The sequence below is a fragment of the Sylvia atricapilla genome, chromosome 4 (genome assembly GCF_009819655.1).
Source record: "Sylvia atricapilla isolate bSylAtr1 chromosome 4, bSylAtr1.pri, whole genome shotgun sequence".
Lineage (NCBI taxonomy): Eukaryota > Metazoa > Chordata > Aves > Passeriformes > Sylviidae > Sylvia > Sylvia atricapilla.
In genome coordinates, this window is record NC_089143.1 from 26,861,544 (window position 1) to 26,881,593 (window position 20,050).

The 20,050-nt window shown below is 36.9% G+C and overlaps 1 protein-coding gene across 5 annotated transcripts in view; it reads left to right on the forward strand.

Annotated features, from left to right (window-relative positions):
• MAEA (macrophage erythroblast attacher, E3 ubiquitin ligase) overlaps nt 1-20,050 on the forward strand; it is a 48,829-nt gene that overhangs the window by 27,159 nt on the left and 1,620 nt on the right. For all 5 annotated transcript variants that reach the window (XM_066317349.1, XM_066317347.1, XM_066317345.1 and 2 more), the window contains exons 4-8: nt 7,707-7,829; nt 10,788-10,864; nt 16,867-16,975; nt 18,944-19,077; nt 19,789-19,984. In XM_066317349.1, the coding sequence (XP_066173446.1) occupies nt 7,707-7,829; nt 10,788-10,864; nt 16,867-16,975; nt 18,944-19,077; nt 19,789-19,984 (639 nt within the window). The remainder of the gene's footprint in view (nt 1-7,706; nt 7,830-10,787; nt 10,865-16,866; nt 16,976-18,943; nt 19,078-19,788; nt 19,985-20,050) is intronic.

A 20,050-nucleotide genomic window follows, 5' to 3' on the forward strand; every position in this document is an offset into this window, starting at 1 on the left:
ATTTGAGCATCATAAAAAGGAAGCAGTATTAAGTCTTAACTCAAAAAGTTAAAAGCTGAATAAATACATCTTTTAATAATCATACGAAGGTACCTTTAGAAATCCTCCTTGTTAAGATGCATAGTCCAAGAATGGCTTGTAGGCAAACACACACATATGTAATAAAGTAATTAATCAAACCACATTTATATTCATAACAGCTCAATTTCAAATAGGTAAATAATAATCATCATAATGCTCAAATATATTATTTACGTTACTGTCATGCAGAAATAGCCAAGCTGACTTTCCAGATGCAGGCTGAATGGTAAAAGGTGTCTTTTGCCAGGAGCTATTCGTGTCCTTCTCCTGTGACTTGCTATTCCCACACTAGAGAGATTACAGGAAAACTGTGTATGAAGGAGCTCTTAATTTGGCATAGCTGATTTAAGGGTGCCAGGATTTTAGCTTTTGCTGCTTGGAGTTACCCTGCAGTACCAGGCTGTGGAGAGCTTCTCGGAAACTCCTTTAAATGTGTTTTGACTGTACCTAGCGTAGGCATGGCAACTTTGAGTAGATTGGTATAATGAATGTCTGGGTGTGTTCATCTGAATTTCAAAGTGCTGCAATTCCTGCACAGCCTTACATCTGCAGTTTGTCTGAAGCATCTTGAGGAATTAGAATTATGTAAATGTGAAGTAGTCAAGATTGAAGCAGAATAACAAACTTCCTCATTACAAATCATTTGACACTTCAAAAGCCAACAACATGAATTGTGCTGTAATGTTGAACATCTTTTTTTTTTTCAGTCCATTTAGACAAAGTGGGTTACCTGTAGTGTATCATAACTGAGCCAATTTATTACAAAATACTTACTCTGGAAAGCTGGCGATGCAAGAAAAATCCTTGAATTGAAATTTTATCTAAATGGGGAATGGTGTTATCACCTGGAGATTACCCAGGAGTAGAGGAGGTTTGGGTTCAGGTATGCCTCTCTTACCATCATTTCTTCCTGCCACACATTCCTTCAAAGTGTAAATCTTACGTCACATTTAACACTTGCTCCTACTACTCCATTAGATGATAGGATAATGTTTTGTCAGCGAATGTGTGCAGCTATTAAGACAGACTGATCCTGCATGGACCAAAGCTGCAGAGCTTGTGCTCCACTAGCAAAGGACTGGGTGCCTTGCCTCTGCTAGAAGAGGTTATGACAGAAAACAAGGCACTTTTTTTCTGCCCAATGATGCATCTTAAGCTCTAGAGGCTTTGTCACAGTACTGTAGTGTAGTCGTTTATTACTGTACTTAGTGTGATACAATATGCTGATGGGTAAAGGTGCAGCCATTTGCTGAGCTACAAAAATTGCTGAGGCAGGAGCAGAGGATGCACTGAGAAAACAGATTGCTAATAACCAGCCTCAGTGCTTGCTCCAACTCTGAGGCTCTTCCAAGCCGCTTATGTCCTTGAGCAAAAGGAGGTAGATGAAACACTTCTTTTTGCTTGGCTCTGGAGCAGCCAGCACCTGAATATGTGTAGTTTCATGGCCACAATTTAGAAAGATGGTGGAAAAACTGGATGGAGGGAGAGGATGACTGGAAAGTATTATGGGTGGGTGCTTTTGGTAGTAGTGATAGCAGAGGTCAAATACCAAGAAGTTTTGTAATCTAGTCAGAAAAATTGAAGTTGGACACAAGTTTAGAACATTAATTAATCACTAGAACTAATTAACAAAAGTATCAGTATCCTCTAATGTTATACAAAGACCATGCTCTTCTGACAGACACTAAGTGTAAGATACTGGGATCCTTCAAAAATAACTAGGCAGAACTAAAAGGTCTGTGCTATGCTGAGGGCATGCAAGATGCTCTCATGAGAAATTTTTTGTGTACACTATGGGTACTGTGTTTACTTTGTAGACAAAAACATTTCTGGCTCTTCTGTTGATGAATCTGTGGTTTGGCTGTCTGGTTTTGAATTTTTCCCCAATAACTAGCTCTGCAGCTGGCTTTGAGTAGGGCATTCTGTCAGTTACTCCATTTAGTTTCTCTCTAATCCTGTTAATGTTTGTAGCATTATAACACTTAATAGTAACTTAATGAACTTCAGACAATGTTATTTTATGAGCAGAAAGTGAGGAGGTCCCTTACTGTTAATTTGTGCCCCACTTTAACAGGTCTTCAGTAATTGTGGTGTTGCTGTATTGTCACATCTATGCCATTATTTTCTTAATTTGTGTCTCCCTTCCATGTCAGTGCAGTTCATACATACCCTGTGTTGACTTTGAAGAAACTGTTACTCCAGCAGCCTTTTATTCCTGCGCTTGTATAGGGGCAGAGGACTTGGATTGTGGTCCCAATTCCTCTTACTACCTCCACAACCACCTGCACTGTCCTCATTTTTTTCCTTCCTGCACATGTTTTCAAGTAGGCAGTGTGACTGTGGTGTTTCCTAGGCTTCCTGCTCCTGCCAAGTGGTGCCTCTTTCACTGTTTCCCCATGGTAGAAATACACTGACCTCTTCTTTCCCAGCTGCTCCTGTCACCTTACCTTATAATTCCTTGTGTTTGCCTTCTCCCTGAGTTGTGTAACAGTGATCACAGCCAGAAATGATGCCTGGTTTTGCTGCGTATTCATCACAGGGGAAATTTTAACAAATGCATATATTAATATAGAAGACTAAATTGACCTCTTTGTTTGTAACTGTTCATTACTGCATTTCTATTTCACTTCCACAGACCTAAATTATACTGAAAGTTGTGTTGCAAGTGGAGAGTATGTGAGTAGTCATTAAAAGCTTAACTCAGCTTTTTCTGAAGTTGTTGTTGAGTGATCCAAGTGTTTATTGTATTTCATATACAACTAGTTTACCATGCTACTGAATGCTGAAGTGCATCAGCAAAGGCTTTTTTTATGAGGGTAGTGGTCTTATGCGTGTAATGTGTATAGATAGATAGATAGTCAATCTTATTAAAGCTGTTATTGGTACGTACTCTTGGCAATGAGCCACTGATAGCTTGAGGCATACTGGCCTATTTTCAATTTCATATTGATGCTAGTAAACAATTAAAAATAAACAATCTGCATTTTTGAAAAATATACAAACAGTATCTTATGATATTACAAATTGCTTATTTTATACAACAAATATCCTGTTTTATGAGAGCTGTTTTTTTCCACTGAGGAAATTTTCTTTTCTACAGAATGCTGCCTTTTCTCACTGAATCAAATCTTTTATTTTATCTTGTTTAAGCCTAACATTTCTTTTTTGAGTAATTAATCTTGTTTTGAGAATAGCTTATGGGATATTTGAAAATAACAAGTATTGGCTGTTCTACTACTTATTTCTGGTTGGTTTTGAGCCTTGTTAAAGATTCACATTTCTAATGTGAAATAATCTGGGGGTTAGATTAATGCACAAATGTTCATTTGAACTATAAGGGATTTTATCACACATTCCTTCTAATAGCTTTCTGGACTTGTGACTGTAGATCTCATAAAGTAAAAATACTTCAGCTCATGTGCGTATTGGAGACCAGTGGAGAGGAATGACTTGACCTGACTGCTCCAAATTTTAAAATGTTATATAAAAATTCTCATGTGAACACTACATGAATTTCTGTAGTTATTTTGCTACTGCAAAAAATATGTTTTTGTTCTAAGTCATTTGACATACAATCTAATGCAAAGTTGGTGGTTTTGTTGCATCTGGTGCTGAAAATTCTGAGCAGTTCTCTTGGTGAATATAGAGCCAAACGTATAGATCTGGTTTTTTTCCAGTTTACTGCTGAATTCTCTTCATTCTGCACAGTCTAAAGTTACAGCCTTTGTTTGGCTTTAAATTCAGTTTAAATTCATATTTTGATACGTATTTGCCAGTTTGGTTCACAACTTCATAATAAGATGTAGCTGTGTTTAATTTTAAATTCATGTGAACCTTATGTATCTGCCAGTTAAACCAAATTGCCCTACTGCCTTTATACATACCTTCTCATTATTTCACAGCTATTATTCTTCACAGACTTTACTGTATTTCTTTGAATCACTTCTTCTTTTCTGTAATGTAACCACATAAATTCATTAAGTTCTGAGCCAATTTTTGTTGTTCTCTTAGTTCAGGTGTTTCAGACCAGTGTTCATTTTTGCTGCAGTCTTTCCCTGCAGTGAGGGCAGGCGCTGGAGCCCCCTTAAAACGAGGCACTGCTAAGGAGAGCACCCTGGCCAGGAGTGAGCTGCCCTGAGAGTTCAGCCCATCAGCTCCTGCTCATGCTCACCAGAGAGGAGCTGTTCAGAGGAGGGGATGTGCATAAACATGCTTGGGATTTTCTTACTAAGAACCCATCTGAGCAAATGGGATCCAGCTTTTATGTTGGCCAGGAGTATGTATCTAGTAATCACCATCATAAAAGCATCCTCATTCTTCATAGTTTTTTATGCCTAATAATTGGAGTTCTGTGCAGAATCCTAGGGTTGGTATCCTCCCTCCCTGGAGGCACTTGCAGCTTAAAAAGAAGCAGTGATATTTTAAAAGCTATATGTATGTAAATCAGGCAGAGCACAGGGTGATGGATAGCTGTATTCTTGTTTAAATAAGTATCTCTGCTTTCACTAAAGTGTCTTCAGCCTTCATGCGCAGTTTTCTCTAATAATAAATGTCTTTCTCTGGAGTTTTCACTGTTGTAATGGAATTAAATAGTTCTTTCATGATAAAGTTCACCCAGTGTTAAGATAGTTACCCTTCTAAAACCTGGTTAGTGACTGTTGTATAGAAGGGAAAGTTAGTTCACTTTAGTCTAATACCCGTTTTTTAAAGCAGAAATGATAAAATCCAGATGGTACTCCCCAGTTGTACTGTACTCCCCCCGTGAGTGTTTGGATATCGTTGCTAATACTTAATAGAGCAAGTTCTCCTCCTTGAGAAGCTTGAGACTATTTTTCAGTACACTTCTAGAATTAAATGAAAGTTTCATGTAAATCAGTCTTCCTGCCCAATCTCAGGTGTTGTGTATTTGTAATCAAGTGATTTAGCAAAGTTATGACAATGCACAGGAGGCTGGAAAGTCTGTGCTAAATTATGGTTTGATCCCAGTACTGGAATAATCCGTGTGCGGGGTAAGTTTCTCCTCAGTTCTGCAGTATTGGCAGGAAAGTATTGCAACTCCCATTCCAGTGTGAAAGCTGAAAGTGTGAAATGAAGGGAGACACCAGTGTTGTAAGGAGGGTAATTAAAGAGTTTAGAATTTCTTTTTAGTTTATATACAAGTCAGAAAACGTTTGCCATGGTGCTGAATACTGTGTCGCTTTGAGGGGGAGTGTGTGGCAACAGATTTCTTGCTTCTGCTTTTTCTGCACCTGCAAAATCAAGTGGCAGTATTTCTCTAAATTGTGTATTTACATTTACTCAATTTTATATGTAAATTATATAAGAGAGGCTCTTTGTAGCAGGCTGTGAAATCTTAATCCTGTTTAGGGAGCTGAGAAAGACAATGTTTCTGTATGGTCTGCAGCCTGTAAAACTCTGAATTGCAGAATACTTTCAGAAAGTTATTCAGGATTGGGGTCTTAGCTGGGATTTTTTTGACTGGATCATGAGAAACTTCTTACAAATGCTAAACTGGTTCTTGTCCATCCAAGATGAGGCAGACAAGTTGTACTCCTGACTGGCCTGTGTAGAAGTCCTGTGCTAGTTTTGATAAATCTTCTGATACTCTTTTCTTCTGTTTCCTTAGTCCTAGCTAAGGAAGAAGCACCAAGAACAGGCACCACCAGAAAAGATAGGAAAGTATGATTGGATTAAAAAAAAACCTGTGTGGCATGTGGGATTTTTAAAGGTTTATTGCCTAATTGTGTCTTAGTATTTTTGTGGTAATCAGTCTGCATGATTAAGACTTGTAACTACTTCTAATCAAATGCAAAAGCTATTCCTGTCTCTACAAAAGGATTTCTTAATGCCTTTTTTATATTGTTCCTTAACTTTCTATCAAGTCAACAGAGAAGAAAATCCTATTTATTGGTGCAATTTAAATGTAATTGTTGGTTCTGAAAGAAACTCTTTTAATTTAAAATGTTCTTCTCTGTTTTCTGGATACATACTGTCTATTTAATAGAGAAGGCTGCCAAGCTTTGACTTCTTTTGGCAACCGCGACTCTAATTAGCATTTTTGTTAAATAGAACCTTTTTCATTTTAAATTTTCAAAAGCAATGTAGAAATTCGTCTTTTTATTTAAGAGTTTTGTCTGCCTCGGCAGCAATTGCAGTCTTTTTGCTCATAATAGAGGGCTGCTGTACTAACACCTGATTGATAAATTCAGATAGCTGTGATTCTCTCACCAGCTCATGGGCATGTAACAAATGCTGCCCTTATGCTTCTTTAATTCTATTTTTTGTAATGAAGCTTCAACTTTAAAAGCTAACAAATGAGATTAAACCAGTGATTTGTTTCTGATTAGCAGATCCAATCCTTTTTTTCATGTAAAAGCAAATGCTTTTAATTTGGTGTAAGAGCAAATGCTGTTCATTAAGAGGGCACATAGCTCCAGTAAGCTTGAGGAGATAGATGGAGATGTTACTGTTTGTAACTTAAATGGAATTGTCTTTCCACTCAGCAGCTGTATGGAATGCAAGCAGGATAATTACTATGACTGCATTATGTGTCAAGCTACTTACACAGATGAGTTAATGGGCAAGAGGTTTTTATATGGCCACCTTATCATGCACAGGGGAGTAATGAACTTTTCTTCCACTTGGGCATATCATCAGAAAAACTTCAGACCAGCCAAAAGATTATTGTCATGTTCTTGTAGGAATACTTAAAAAATACTGTCGTGGAACAGGTTGGCATTCTTTCAGTCCATTTGCCAACACATTGATAAAATAGATGATTTTTTTTTCACCCTAAGGATATGGGAAGAGTCCAATAAAGTCCAATCTCAATGTTGTCCTGTAAACTTTTAGCTATCTGAATTCTGAGTCTAATTTACCTGGATATTATACCAGTAGAGCTGTGGGAGGCCCTTTATTCTTTTGATGGTAAATGGTTTTGTTGCTATGATCATACAACCTATAAAATAAATGTTAATGTATTGGTTTTAAAATTCAAGTAATGAGAGAAATATTTAGTAAAAGCTGCAAGTTCTGCTGCACATGAGAAATACATGTGGCTTGTTTCAATTTCTGTAAATAACAATTCTGATAACCGTAACATAATTTAGTCCACTTTCCCAATAGTGTTAGGCTTCCCTGTATAAGGAAGTTTTTCTTTTATAGAGTAATGAAATGCAAGATGTGAATGTGATATAGCTGATGCTAGTTCTGGTTTTCAACTTTGTCTCATGGAAGGTAGAACTTCTAAGATTAAGTATAGTCAGCTGTTCTGACAGCTATTTCTGAGAGTGGTTTTGTTCACAAGCCCTATGGTAATATTTGTGATATTAAGCATATCAGTAGTATAAAAATCTGCAAGATTCTAGGTGTGATCTTTAATAGTTTTCTCTTTTTTGTTCTGTTGTGTAACTGGACTCAGAGTACTGCTGTCACTGTCAGAACATTCCAGTCCATGGAAATATACTGTAATGTGTTTTTGCAAAGTACATTTCTAAAATCCAGAGGTCTTGAGAACAAAGTCTTTTGTATCTCTGTATTCCAACTACGTTGAAGAATTGCTGTGTGAAGTACAGCACAATGAGTACAATTTAACAAGATCTTCCTTACTTTTTTGTTTTTTGAAGGACTTGGTAAATATTGAGATGTTTTTGACTGCTAAGGAAGTGGAAGAGTCATTGGAAAGACAAGAGACTATGACTTGCTTGGCTTGGTGTCATGACAACAAATCCAGACTCAGAAAAATGAAGGTATGAAAATGTAACAAGTTCACATTTTGCTTCAACTATTTTCTAAACTACTTGGATGCTGGATGTGGTCAATATGTTTCAAATTACAGGTTTTGAAAAAGGTCTCGTATAAAAGTAAGGACAGTAAGTATAAAAATGTTCTTAAAAGGCATAGGTAGTTGGAGCTAAAGAGGCTCAGAAATATCAGACCTGGAAGTGAGTGATAGGTCATCTTCTGGATTCAGTATTGTCTCAACAAATTATGTTCAAATCAAATACACTTCTCAGTTGGGTTTAGTGTGATTTGTAAACAAATAAATGCAGAAATATGTAGTGTCTTGATGCATCTAAATTTGCATTTACAACTCTGCGCATCCTGGTGAGGCTATAACTCAGTTTATATGTGAAGGTGTCTTAAGAATGAGATTAATTAGTGATCTCTGCCCTCAGGTTTAAAATTTCTGAGAGAAATTTCATACAGATTTTAGTCTTAGTAATTTTTAACTGCTGAATATAAGACGACAAAACTTTAGAGTAAAGAACTAACTTTCTGTGAGAAGTTAAAAAAACAAAAGCTGGAATCTAATCAAGTAATAAACACAAAAAGTCTTCCTCAAGCCATTGAGTACCATGAGGAGAACATGCTGTGTACTTGTTGCTGTGCAGTCCATTTAAATTTCCTTGCCTCTTCAATTATGCATTTCAAAACATGCTGCAATTTTTTATAGGGCTTGCAGAAATCTGTTTTTAACTGATTATTTTTAACTGATTAACCGAAATCCCTGCCTCCATCAGAAATGTTTGTCTTATATTTTTTAAACTAAGCACTTTCTTTAACATTAAAAATGTTTGAGTGCACTTAACAATAAGCAAAGAGTGACGTTCTCTGTCACTCAGGGGCGTCAAACTGAGAACGAGCCGAAGATGGGATACAAAAGTAAATCTGCCAGTGATTGCCCTAGTCAAAATGATGATCTTGTTATGGAACCCATTAAAGGAAAACCAGAATTGGTATGTAAACCACGTTGCATAATTATACTGATAAAAAAATCCCCCTTGTGTAATCTTAAAATGTTAAGTAATACAAGAAATAAAAGCTGAATGTCTTACTTTTTCATCACCAATTTTAAACCAGCAGTAAATGAGGAAAAATCTTCCCCATCCTCTTTCTGAAAAATAAACTTTCATAAAAATCTATTTCTGCAAGCCCTACACTTCTTTTTTTGTTTGTTTGTTTTTTAATAAAACAAAAACAAAGCTAAGGCTCTGAGAGATCAGAGTTGGAAGAAGAGAAATTACTATGCTTCTTTTTGAAACACAAACATTTCTGCTTCTAGTTGCTTTAGTTGCTTAGCTACTCATCGACATTAATGTTCTAAAATCCCAGCCACCACCTACCTGAATGCAAGCCTTATCTAAAATCTCAACTGTTTGGTGGGCCTGGGAAAGCAGTCACATAATCTTTACAGATGTGAGCGATCTGAAGTCTTGTTAAGAGCTGCTGTGGGGTAGTTCGAAGATACACACGGAATGTGCATCATCTGATTGTCTAGAACACTCTGCTTCTAGTTACACTGGTCTGCAGAACCCTGGGGCCGTTGGCTTGCACCTTACTTGAAAATTCATTTGTTTGGCATGTGAGTTTTGATGTTGAAAAATCTTAGCAAAATAGGAAGCCCTGGGATTTAGTATTATTTACAATTAAAAAGCTTAATCAAATTTCTAGTAGTAACAAGCTTATTCAAAATTCTAGGTGAGAGGTTTGTGTAGATTTTGATAACAAGGTGTTTTTAAATAGTCCTGTTGAAAATCTCTAGAGAAAAACCTTTTATTTTCTGCTAAATCTGGGCGTAAATACAGAAAAATGCAGAGTTGGAGAATAACTTTTTTGTTCCTTAAACCAGTAAGTTTTAACATATGAAGGAATGCATCATTTTTATGTTCAGATGGTTCATGTTTTAAATCTTAAATAAGCTGTTGTTGCAATGTGTGCATTTGTCAACCCAGGGAGCTAACTGATAGAAATTCAGAGTTGCTCAAATTCCTGCTGAAGTCACTGAGGAATTTTGATATGACTATGCTGATGACAATAAACAAAAGGCAACTATTCATTAGAAACGTGGGTAAAGAAAAAACACTCAGCAAGTGGAGCAGAGGAACACAGGGAATAGAGGTCTTTACATGATTCAGAGCACTTGGAGTTTTCATTATTTTTGTAAGGTAATTAAACAGTTGACTGTGTCCCTATAAAGAAGCATAGTGATTTGTTCTTTTTTTTGGGGGAGGGAGAATCTTTTTAATTCCACATATTCAAAGTTTTTTTATAGATTGTGTGAACTGGTGATGGAATTTGATTTAAAGGGACACTGTCAACTTCATTAGGCTTCAAATTTTACCTTTTACTATAAACAGGTAAATGCCACTTGGTTTTCTTTGTTTCCAGCGTGGCTTTTAGATGTTTGACAAGAAGAGTGGGATAGAAGCTTGAAGAAAGGGAGGGAGGGTATTGCAGCAACTTAAACTTTGTGCTATTTTTTGTTAATTTTGGGGTTTTTCAGAAAACATTCAAAGGCTTGTTTCTTCCTTGCAGTCTTCTGGGTAGACCTGTCTAAATTATCACATAGCCCCAAACTACTGTTGAGTCTACTACTTTATATTGTAAGATAATACAAAGAAATTACCTATTACTCTCATTTGTGTCTCAGGTAACAAGGCTTTCAGTCATTAGGAAAAAGTTCATCCCTGCCGAAGTTTTAAAGGAGGCAAGAGGAGGAGGATTTTGTTTGCTTTTAGGGAATTCTGTGCTGATCTTATCTGTAGAATCAGCATTTCAGCTTTTTTTGCATGAATGCCTAAAAGCAAGCAAACCAGGTTGCATGTTATTAACACTTTCTTTTTTGTTGTGCACACATAGTCGTTAACAAACCATGTGGTGCAGCTTTGGCACCATCTAAGACCCTGTCTTGTCTTTAATCTCAGAGCTGTCTGGAGTTCAGCCTAAGGATTCAGGAGTTCATTGAACTCATTCGACAGAACAAGAGACTGGATGCTGTGAGGTATGAAATATTAGGATGCTTTCCAAACAATTTTCTTAACAAGATGGTATTATGCTTCATTAGAAACATGTGACTATTGTTGTTGCAACACCCAGAAGCCCCGTAAAGTCTTGAAGGGTCTCTCACCTGGTGCTGTCATCAGCCTTTAGATTTAAGCTGGGCTTGAATTTTTTTTAAAGGCAAAGTGTCGTTCCACGGACGCACCTTCTTAAAGAATTAATGTTATCCCTGAAACTCTGTGTCTTCTTATTCTTCAAAATCAAGGTTTAGAAAATCAACCTGTTTAAAAAATCAAATGAAATTTCTGGTGGTATACAGTGTACTACATAAATATCTATTCACCCTTTACTAATTTTCAAGAGGTATAGCCAGCTTCTTATGGCAATTCATTACAATTTGAATCACCAGAAATACTAAAAGGTTAATGAAACCTTCCTCTAAAGCTTTAACATTTAAATTTTGACTGAATTCTCTTCTGCTTTACTATTTCCATTCAACTTTTTGTTCTGCAAGTTACCTGCAAGGCCACGTTCACCCCCTGTTTTGATGCCTGATTTACAGTTCTATATGGTTGTGCGTGGGAGAGGGATGAGCTGTGTTAGGTTTTCCTCACTGCGTTCCTCTGGCTCCAAATGAAGAAACCAATTCAGTATCCATTTTTACCTGTTCTGAAGAAGTTCGGTGGGGACTACAGAGAAAAAGTAACAATGCCCAGTGGGGTTGTGAATCAGTAACAGAAGTGCAGTCACACCTCAGCACTGCCCGACTTCAACCACAAGAGAGTTTTTCTCACAATACTTTTCATACCAGCACATGAAGCAATTTATACATCTGAGTTAATGGTCCTGATTTAAGGTGGAATAATGTTCCAGGATAACACAGGAAACTAGTCCTGCTGAAAGAATTTTGATACTGGGACAAAGAAATGCATTGATAATTTGATAAGCAGTGACCTTGCCAGCACCAAAGTACGGTGCAGGTGGCAGAGCTACTGGAGCTTACATGTGCACAAGGGAGGGAGAAAGCTCAGCTGGATGTTTTGTAAGAATATTTAAACCTAAAGTGAGGTGAGAAGTTCATGGCCCAAGCTGCAGCTTTGCTGGTACATCCTGATGAGAACACTGTTGCCATGTAATACTTCTATGTTAAAGAAGTCGCTAGTTCTGCTGCCTTTAAACCCAAACCAGGTGCTTCAGAAACTGAAACTTGTATTTGTGGCAGAGCTGATTTTTTGGTCAGACCGACCGGCACAGAGGTACACAAAACCATCATAAAGTATGCACAGACTGAAAACATTCTAGCATATTCCCAAATCTAGATGGAGAAGTTCTCCTGCAGGGCAAAGTTTTAGGGTTATTTTCAGGTTTTATTTCTAATTTCATTCAGATGCGTGGCTTGCTTTCAGCTAATATCATTCCTACTTTGCCCTACTTGCACTTAAATCATCTTTGCTCTCATCCCAGCCAATGCAAATGTGCAATCTGATAAACTCCAGCTAATTTTAATGTTAATAATTAAAACCAAATATAATTAAAAACAAAACCTACCAACTAGCATATAGATATGTGCACATACCCTTTGATAGAATTATCAAATCCTAAGGAATTGTCAAGTACTTAAGAAAAGGATGAAAGAGACTCAACCCCATTATCTGTCTTCTGAAGCCCATGGTGCTCTTTATACTAAATGAATACTGTGCCTTCAGCTTTATTCTCAGTTTGTTCCTTTGCCAAGTGTGCAGTCATGCATCTTAACAATGAGTAGTCCATGCTCTAAAAACTATTTTCTTTGAGCTACAGCTTCCTTATGTAGCTTGGAAACCAGAGGGCAGGCACAGAGCTGGAATAAGGAAATAGTCTGAGAACTGGGACAAAGCAGATAAGGTCCTTCTGTATCTTATTGTTGCTGGATATTTGCTTCCCTCTCATCCCTTTTCCACATCAGAAGTGGTAAAATTTGCAAGCTGTCACCCCTCAAGAGGACACAGCATGCTTTGGGTGAAATAACCTTCCTGATGTTTACAACTTAGAGCTCCTGTCTATATGGCAAACAAGGCATCCATACTGAGTGTTGTTGGGGTAAAGCGTGTATATTCCATATACCTGCTGAAATTCAGGATTGACGTACATTTTATACTTGGCAATTACAAATTGCCAGTCATGACAGTGCTGCTTTCACTTCATAACCACTTGTAAAAGGAAAAGGAGCTGTGGAAGTCTTTCTATATCTTAATTGACTCCCTTTTAGCAGGATGAGTTTTGATTATTTTGTATGTTCAGACTTCAACATCTCAATGCTTCCTTTCAAAAATGTGGCTTAAAAACTAAGTTTTTACCATTACATTCTACTTTGTTTCAAAATTAAATAAGTAATGAATAAGGGAATACATTTTGGGGAGGTGTGGCATAAATTTCATTGCTTCTAGCAAACCCTTGCAACTTGTGGCTTTATTAGCTTGGTTTTTTTAAGTGCCTGCTGCAGAATTCTTTCAGTATTGTGTCTGTGGTGCAATAAATAGGTCAGGCATCCATTAGAAAGCAGAGAAAGAAGCTGTTTACCAAGGAGTTTCCTGTATGAGTGGAACTGGGGGAACTGACATTTTGTTGAAACGCAGCTGGTGTTTAAATAAGTTTGAAAGCTTTTGCTGCCTGCTGAGAACCTCTGAAGTGACATTGCTTTTACATTAAAATTGATGTGAACTTTAAAATTATCCATCTTACTAAATAAGTATTTGAATTTGTGTAGCTTTTTAGAATGAGTACAAACAGACTTTCCCCTAAGGTACCTTATCAGAGTAGCCTTGAAAGTGCAAGTTTCAAGAATGTAAAAACTGTTCTTGAATACAAAGAGTGAATCTCTTAACCTTAAATATAATACAAAGTTTTTTGCCTAGTATCATTAGCCTTTAACTCTCCATCTCTAGGGGGTTTTTTTTGTCAAATTTGTACCTACTAAAGTGACAATGAATGACTGATGACACCAATTTCACTTTAGGAGCTCTCACTAATTTCATTCTGGGAAATTTGACAGCATTTTGCTCTTATGCAATGCCAGAGACACACAGAGTTCTCATCTAAAAGCTTAACAAAGCATGATGTGCACTTCTTGTTCTGGGGATACAAAGGACAAAAAGGAGTAAATAATAGCTGATGGTGGGCAAAGTTAGGAGAAAATGGCTACAAGTCTATCATTTTAGTCAACTTCCTTCCTACAAGGATGAGTGAACTTTTTTTTTGTTGGGTATAAAGATAATAAAACTTTTGAGCACTTTGAGTATAAATTCTTTTGGTTGTCGTAAGGGTCTGAGACAAAGGCATTCAGACATTGGCCAAGTAACTGAGTAGAAACAAGTCCTTTCTTGATAACATCTTACATTTGTGTTCAGTCATTGCCACTGCCCAATAAAGACGTTCATTTTTATATTCAGACATATGTAGATACATAAGCTGGACATTGCAAATATGCATCCTTTTGTAACAATTTAATGTATCCTTAGTGAACTGTAGGTCTTCAAGTCTTTGTAAATATTTGTCAAGTACAGTATGTCAGCTCTACCTGTGTGGGCTGGAGGGACACACAAAGGATTATAGACTTTGTCCTTGCAGAGTTTACAGAATCATTCTGGGATTCGAAAAACAAAATTTTCTATCTATTACTTAGATCTGTCACAGGAAATTAGTGGCTTCTGGGATGGTCTATTGTCAGGATTTAAAAAGTATTTTCTTGAAAAATTTAGCCCCCTGCCTTAGTTATAGAGACTTGCATGTGCTAATGGTGATAAAAACTTTGCAATTAAGCATTGCAATGTTCAGAGACCTCTAGGAGCATAACAACACTTGCACAGAGTTGGAAATAGCTGAATGACAAGGAAAGGCGTGAATAGCATTATTAGCATTATTTCACTTGTATGCCCAAGTAATTTACAGTAATGCGTGTGCTTCCCAATCTAAAAAAGATTTGAGTGCTATGAATTAATGAACTTGCTTCACCTTTGAAAGATATCTTGCTCCATTTTAATTTCTCAGTGGATGAAGTTCAGCCATAGCATGCAGACCTTGTGGGAAGCCTTCCTTTTTTTTTTTTTTTTTTTTTTTTTTAAGAACACAGGAGAGAGGGAGAGTCAGGAGATAAAGACTAACACAAGCTCACTTTGGAAAACGTAAGTCATTCTGGCTGAGCCCAAACCAGCCACCACATCCCAGTGTGTTCAGTACTTTGCAAGTGATGGAAGGCTGATGGCCTGGCAGGAAGGAGAACCTCAACACAAACTCACTAGGCTGCTGCAAACTGAAGCATCAGCTTCTGTTTTACCATCATAGAACACAACTGCACTCTAATCAGTTCTTTTGAGAAGAATTTTCCTTTTTTTTTCTCCCATGCATGCACAGATAGTAATCTATCTTGGTGGGTAGATCTGAATTTTTTTGTTTGCCTAATCTTTGTTTTCAAAAGCTCTTCATTTCATCTGCAGCTCTCCACCCTTATTTTAGGCTTCTTCCAGTATTTCCAGGCTATCTCTTCTCTCAGGCCAGGGGTTTTGTGCTTCTGCCCTCATAACAGTCATCACCTGAGGAACAATGTTTACATTCCCAAATTGCTCACCCAGCATAGGAAATCGGGTGGAAACATTCTGTCCTACATAACTTCCATTGCTTCCTGGCTTGGGTGGGAGAGGAAGTGAGAGTACTGAAATGCTGCTAAAGAGACTTTCTCATGGTATTGATGACCTCAGTGTAGTAGTCAAATTCAGAATCAGGGAAAAAAAAAAAAAAAAAAAACACCTTGCCTAGTTTTTCTTATTGAAGCCGTGAAATGGACATTTTGAAAATGCTATCGATTCCTAGAAGTAATTTAAGAATTAATAAAAGACTCTTCTAAAGTGAAAAATGACTGAACTCTTAGTGGAGGACTTGAGATTTGACTTGATATCTTCCCCATAGTACAAACTGCTCAGAAGTCGCAGCATAGGGAAAATTTTCCTACACTTATGTAATGCCAAAAGCTCAGTATAATGCTGGTTCCGTACCCAGCCTGCTGTGATACCTCTGTGCACCACTGAAAACAGGAGTTTTTAGCAGAAATGCTGAACTAATCATCCAATTTAAAGGCTGAAGGGTCTTCCTGCACTCTTGCAACTCCAACTTGAGAATTACTGATCTTGGGAAAACTGGACTGGGGAAACTTTCATATAAGGTTTTAAAGTAGTTGAATATCCTCATAATCTGATAATAATTCTGTGGTTTCTTACTATTTCCTGAAAGATATTCAAGTTTGTATTTTTGATTTAAATATGTTTCTGGTAATTCTGTCACTTCTTTCAAATATCCAAGCTTTTAGGCACGCAGGTATCCCTTAAAATCTGTTTGTATTAAAGTAGAAAAATTTACACTAAAGTTATCATTAATTTTTTATTTTCCTTTTGAAGAAAAGTGCTCTTAACAAGGTGTTTTCTATTACATTGCCCTGCAATTTCTTGCAGTCTGCACAGAAAGTGATACTGTCTTCTAGCCTATACCTCTGCCCCCAGAAAATCATTTTTTCAACATAAACATTGCCCCAGAAGTCAGTATAAACAAAGCAGCTATTTGAACACTCTTGATGTGTAACAGGTCTGGAACAGCTGATTTTCAGACTGCCTTTATATCACTGGCAAGTGTGTGCTAGAGGAGCGTCATACACTGAATCTCCATAAGCAGAGACATTTCTTCTAATAATCATGGTTGTTTTAGTTCTAGGTGAGGCAAGACTTCACACTACAGTAAAAAGATTCTGGTTTCTAAGAAATTACAATGTAAAATTCTAATGCTAATTCTTAGTCATTCTTGCATTCTCATTTGCAGGATGTGTTTTTTTCCAAGTTCTTTGAATGTACATAGAGCACTCCTGGAGTTCATGTATTGAGAGCAGAATATAGAGGTTTTCTCTGAAATCTTCCATATTTAAGTCAATTTACTTGATTTGGAAACAAGGCTGTCTAATAAAGTATCAATTCTCTATTTCAGACATGCAAGAAAGCACTTCAGTCAGGCTGAGGGAAGCCAGCTGGATGAGGTTCGACAGGTGATGGGAATGTTGGCCTTTCCTTCAGACACTCATATCTCTCCCTATAAGGTAACATTGAAATTCAGTGCTACAACACAGTATTAAAACAGATGTTTCAGTTCTTTTTTCAGCACAGGAAAATGCATTGATAATATCAAAATAAATGGTTTTTTAAACTTCTACTTCCTAAATCCCACCTTTGTAAGAGTTCTTAATTTTAGTAACCAGTCCTTGTACATTAATCCAGAAGAGTATTTGTATTGTATTTGTGTTATATAAAGTGTTTGTATTGTTTCAGTTGGACTGTAATAGCAACATGAATAGTAACACTGAGCTAGGCTTACCATAAGCCCAGCATTAGAGAGCTGTGAGGCTGGAAGCACAATAATTAAATATACAGCAAGAGGTAGAAGGTGGGGAAGTACAAAGAGGGGGGAAAAAAAGAGTCTTGTTCAACATACAAAACTGGCTTTAATACACCAATAGCTGTTCTTAAGTCTACTTCTCACATTACTTCTTACTGTGTTGCAGTGGTTGGGATGAAGAAAGGAAGGATTATTTGAATGATGTGAAAGCAGTATTTTTGTTCCTTAAAATACATTTTCATTTATTTGGATCGTGCAAATCAATGTAGATATTAGTAGTAATATATACATCTAAATTTAAAGTAAGCAAAATTCATAGGTAGCTACTGTTTCTACAGACTGAGTTATGTGGTCATGTGCTAATTCACTTCTTTTTAGCTTCATTTTAGAGGCAGAAGATAAAGAGTTGTCAAAGTAAGACAAGAATTCCATGAAATGCCAAGCATATGTGTGACAATGCCAGTATAAACACTTTTTCTAAACATGATGATGAAATCATGGTTTAACAAAAAAAGCACACACAAAAAAAAAAAAACCTGACATGAACAATCCACAAAATCAATATAAATTTCTTTGCTCATCTCAGTCTTAGAAGGATGCTGGTATTTTACATGCTTGATTTGATCTAAATTATGAGTATAAATGATGTGTTAGAAGACTGTGGGTGTAAGATAGAGCTTATCATTATTTTAGTAGTTAGAAAGAAATAGGCAGGAAATAAAATTCCCATATTCTAAGGGCTGGTTTGGATGGAGTGTTTCAATGAGTGAGAGCAAGGTGAAAAATCTAGGATTGTTTCCCATACAACCATACAATGGAGAACAAATTCTCTGATATTTCTGGATATGACTTAAAACACTGTAGTTTATGGAAGTTAGGTTTTGAATTCTTCAATAATTACCTAGTTCAACACAATCACAGTGTGTGGTTGTTTGGAGTTACCTTTAATATCTTGATTGTGAGTTCTCTGTATAAATGGCTTCCTAAAATGCCTTTAACCAAATTCTTTTTAAATATTTGACAAAGTTTGAGGTCATATCTCTCCTTGGATTAATAAAAATCAGTTGGTTAAAGAAGTGTCTTCTCTAACCAATGAATAGAACTTTCCAGCTTTTCCTTTCAGGACTTAAGGAAAATGCTTACTATTGTGGCAAAACAAGCTATTTTCTTTTGATATCCCTTGAACACTCCTATGTCATTGCACCTTCCACTAGACCAGATTTCTTGGAGCACAAGAAACCTGGCCTTTAACAGTAGAACCACTGAATTGTTAAGGCTGGAAAAGGTGTCTCAGATCATCCAGTCCAACCATCAATCCAGAGCCATCACTAAACCGTGTCCTCATCTGCCCTAACAACTAATGTTGTTTCCTAAGTAGTCCAGCATTCTAAGAAACTAAATGGAAGAAGTAACCTCACCAGGATTTACATGCCTTCTTTAGAACATTTGGTAAGATTATGGAGATTAAATATTGCTCCAGCTATTTTAAGTAATACTTGATTTAATAAAATAGTGTTAAAAGGTACTTTTTAAACACTATGCATTGGGGTGTCCGCTTCTGTTTTGTGATGGATTTGCTCGAATGAGTTTTGTGCAATTTGCCACTCCTAGGCTTTTACCCCCTGGAACAATTAGATTGAAAGCAACTTATAGCTGTGTTGTTTTTTTATAGGATCTCTTGGACCCTGCTCGATGGAGAATGCTGATCCAACAGTTTAGATATGATAACTACAGACTACATCAGCTGGGAAACAATTCTGTTTTTACTATAACACTCCAGGCAGGCCTTTCAGCTATAAAAACACCGTATCCTTTAATGCAAATATTACTGGGAGTGAAAGAAAGCCTTGTGGGGGTTTATTTTTGGCTTATGGATGCTTTTCAGAGAGCTCAAATAATTTCAGTTAATAGCACTTCAGTATTTTTGCTCATGAGTTGTTCAAATGCAGTATAAATTGGTCACTATTAAATTAAGGGGAGATTATAATAAATAATATTATGGTTTGAAAAAAAATGCATGCCAAAACAAAAATTTTAAGGTAAAATGCAAAATTGTGTTTGGTTTGGCTCTCTCTTCATGTCTGAAATTAGTGAATATGCCTGCAAGGTTTAGTGAGCTGGGTCACAATTACTGGTTTTTAAGCGCTTAAACACAAATTTACCTGCCAGATTCTATGTGAATATTCAAAAATAGCTGCATCTTTTGAAACTTGGTTGGGTTTGGTGCACACTGTGTTGTGCTGGAGAAGGCTGGTGCTGCTGGAGTACTGCACCTCAGAAACTTTACCTGTGCAGGCTGCCAGACAAATGTTTTGCTCACTCTTTTTTCCTTGAAACAGAGCAAACCCTTGATTCTTTTTTGTAGACATTAAACTTGAATTTAATGTTCCTGTGCATTCTGTCACCTGGGCTCTGTTGGCCCAGCTGACACGGTGTTTTAATGCTAAGGTTTCCCATACAATGGGATGCTAATCATGGTTTCGTTGTGGCGATTGTTCCCTAACTTGCTGTTAACAGACAGTGTTATAAAGAGGATGGGAGCTCAAAAAACCCCGACTGCCCTGTGTGTAGCAAATCCCTGAACAAGCTGGCTCAGCCCCTGCCGATGGCACATTGTGCCAACTCCCGACTAGTCTGCAAGATTTCGGGGGATGTAATGAACGAAAATAATCCTCCTATGATGTTACCAAATGGATATGTCTATGGATACAATGTAAGTGTTGCAGTCAATGACTTGCTGAAGGCTAAAATAGCAGCTGTTAGAATAACTTGCTAGATC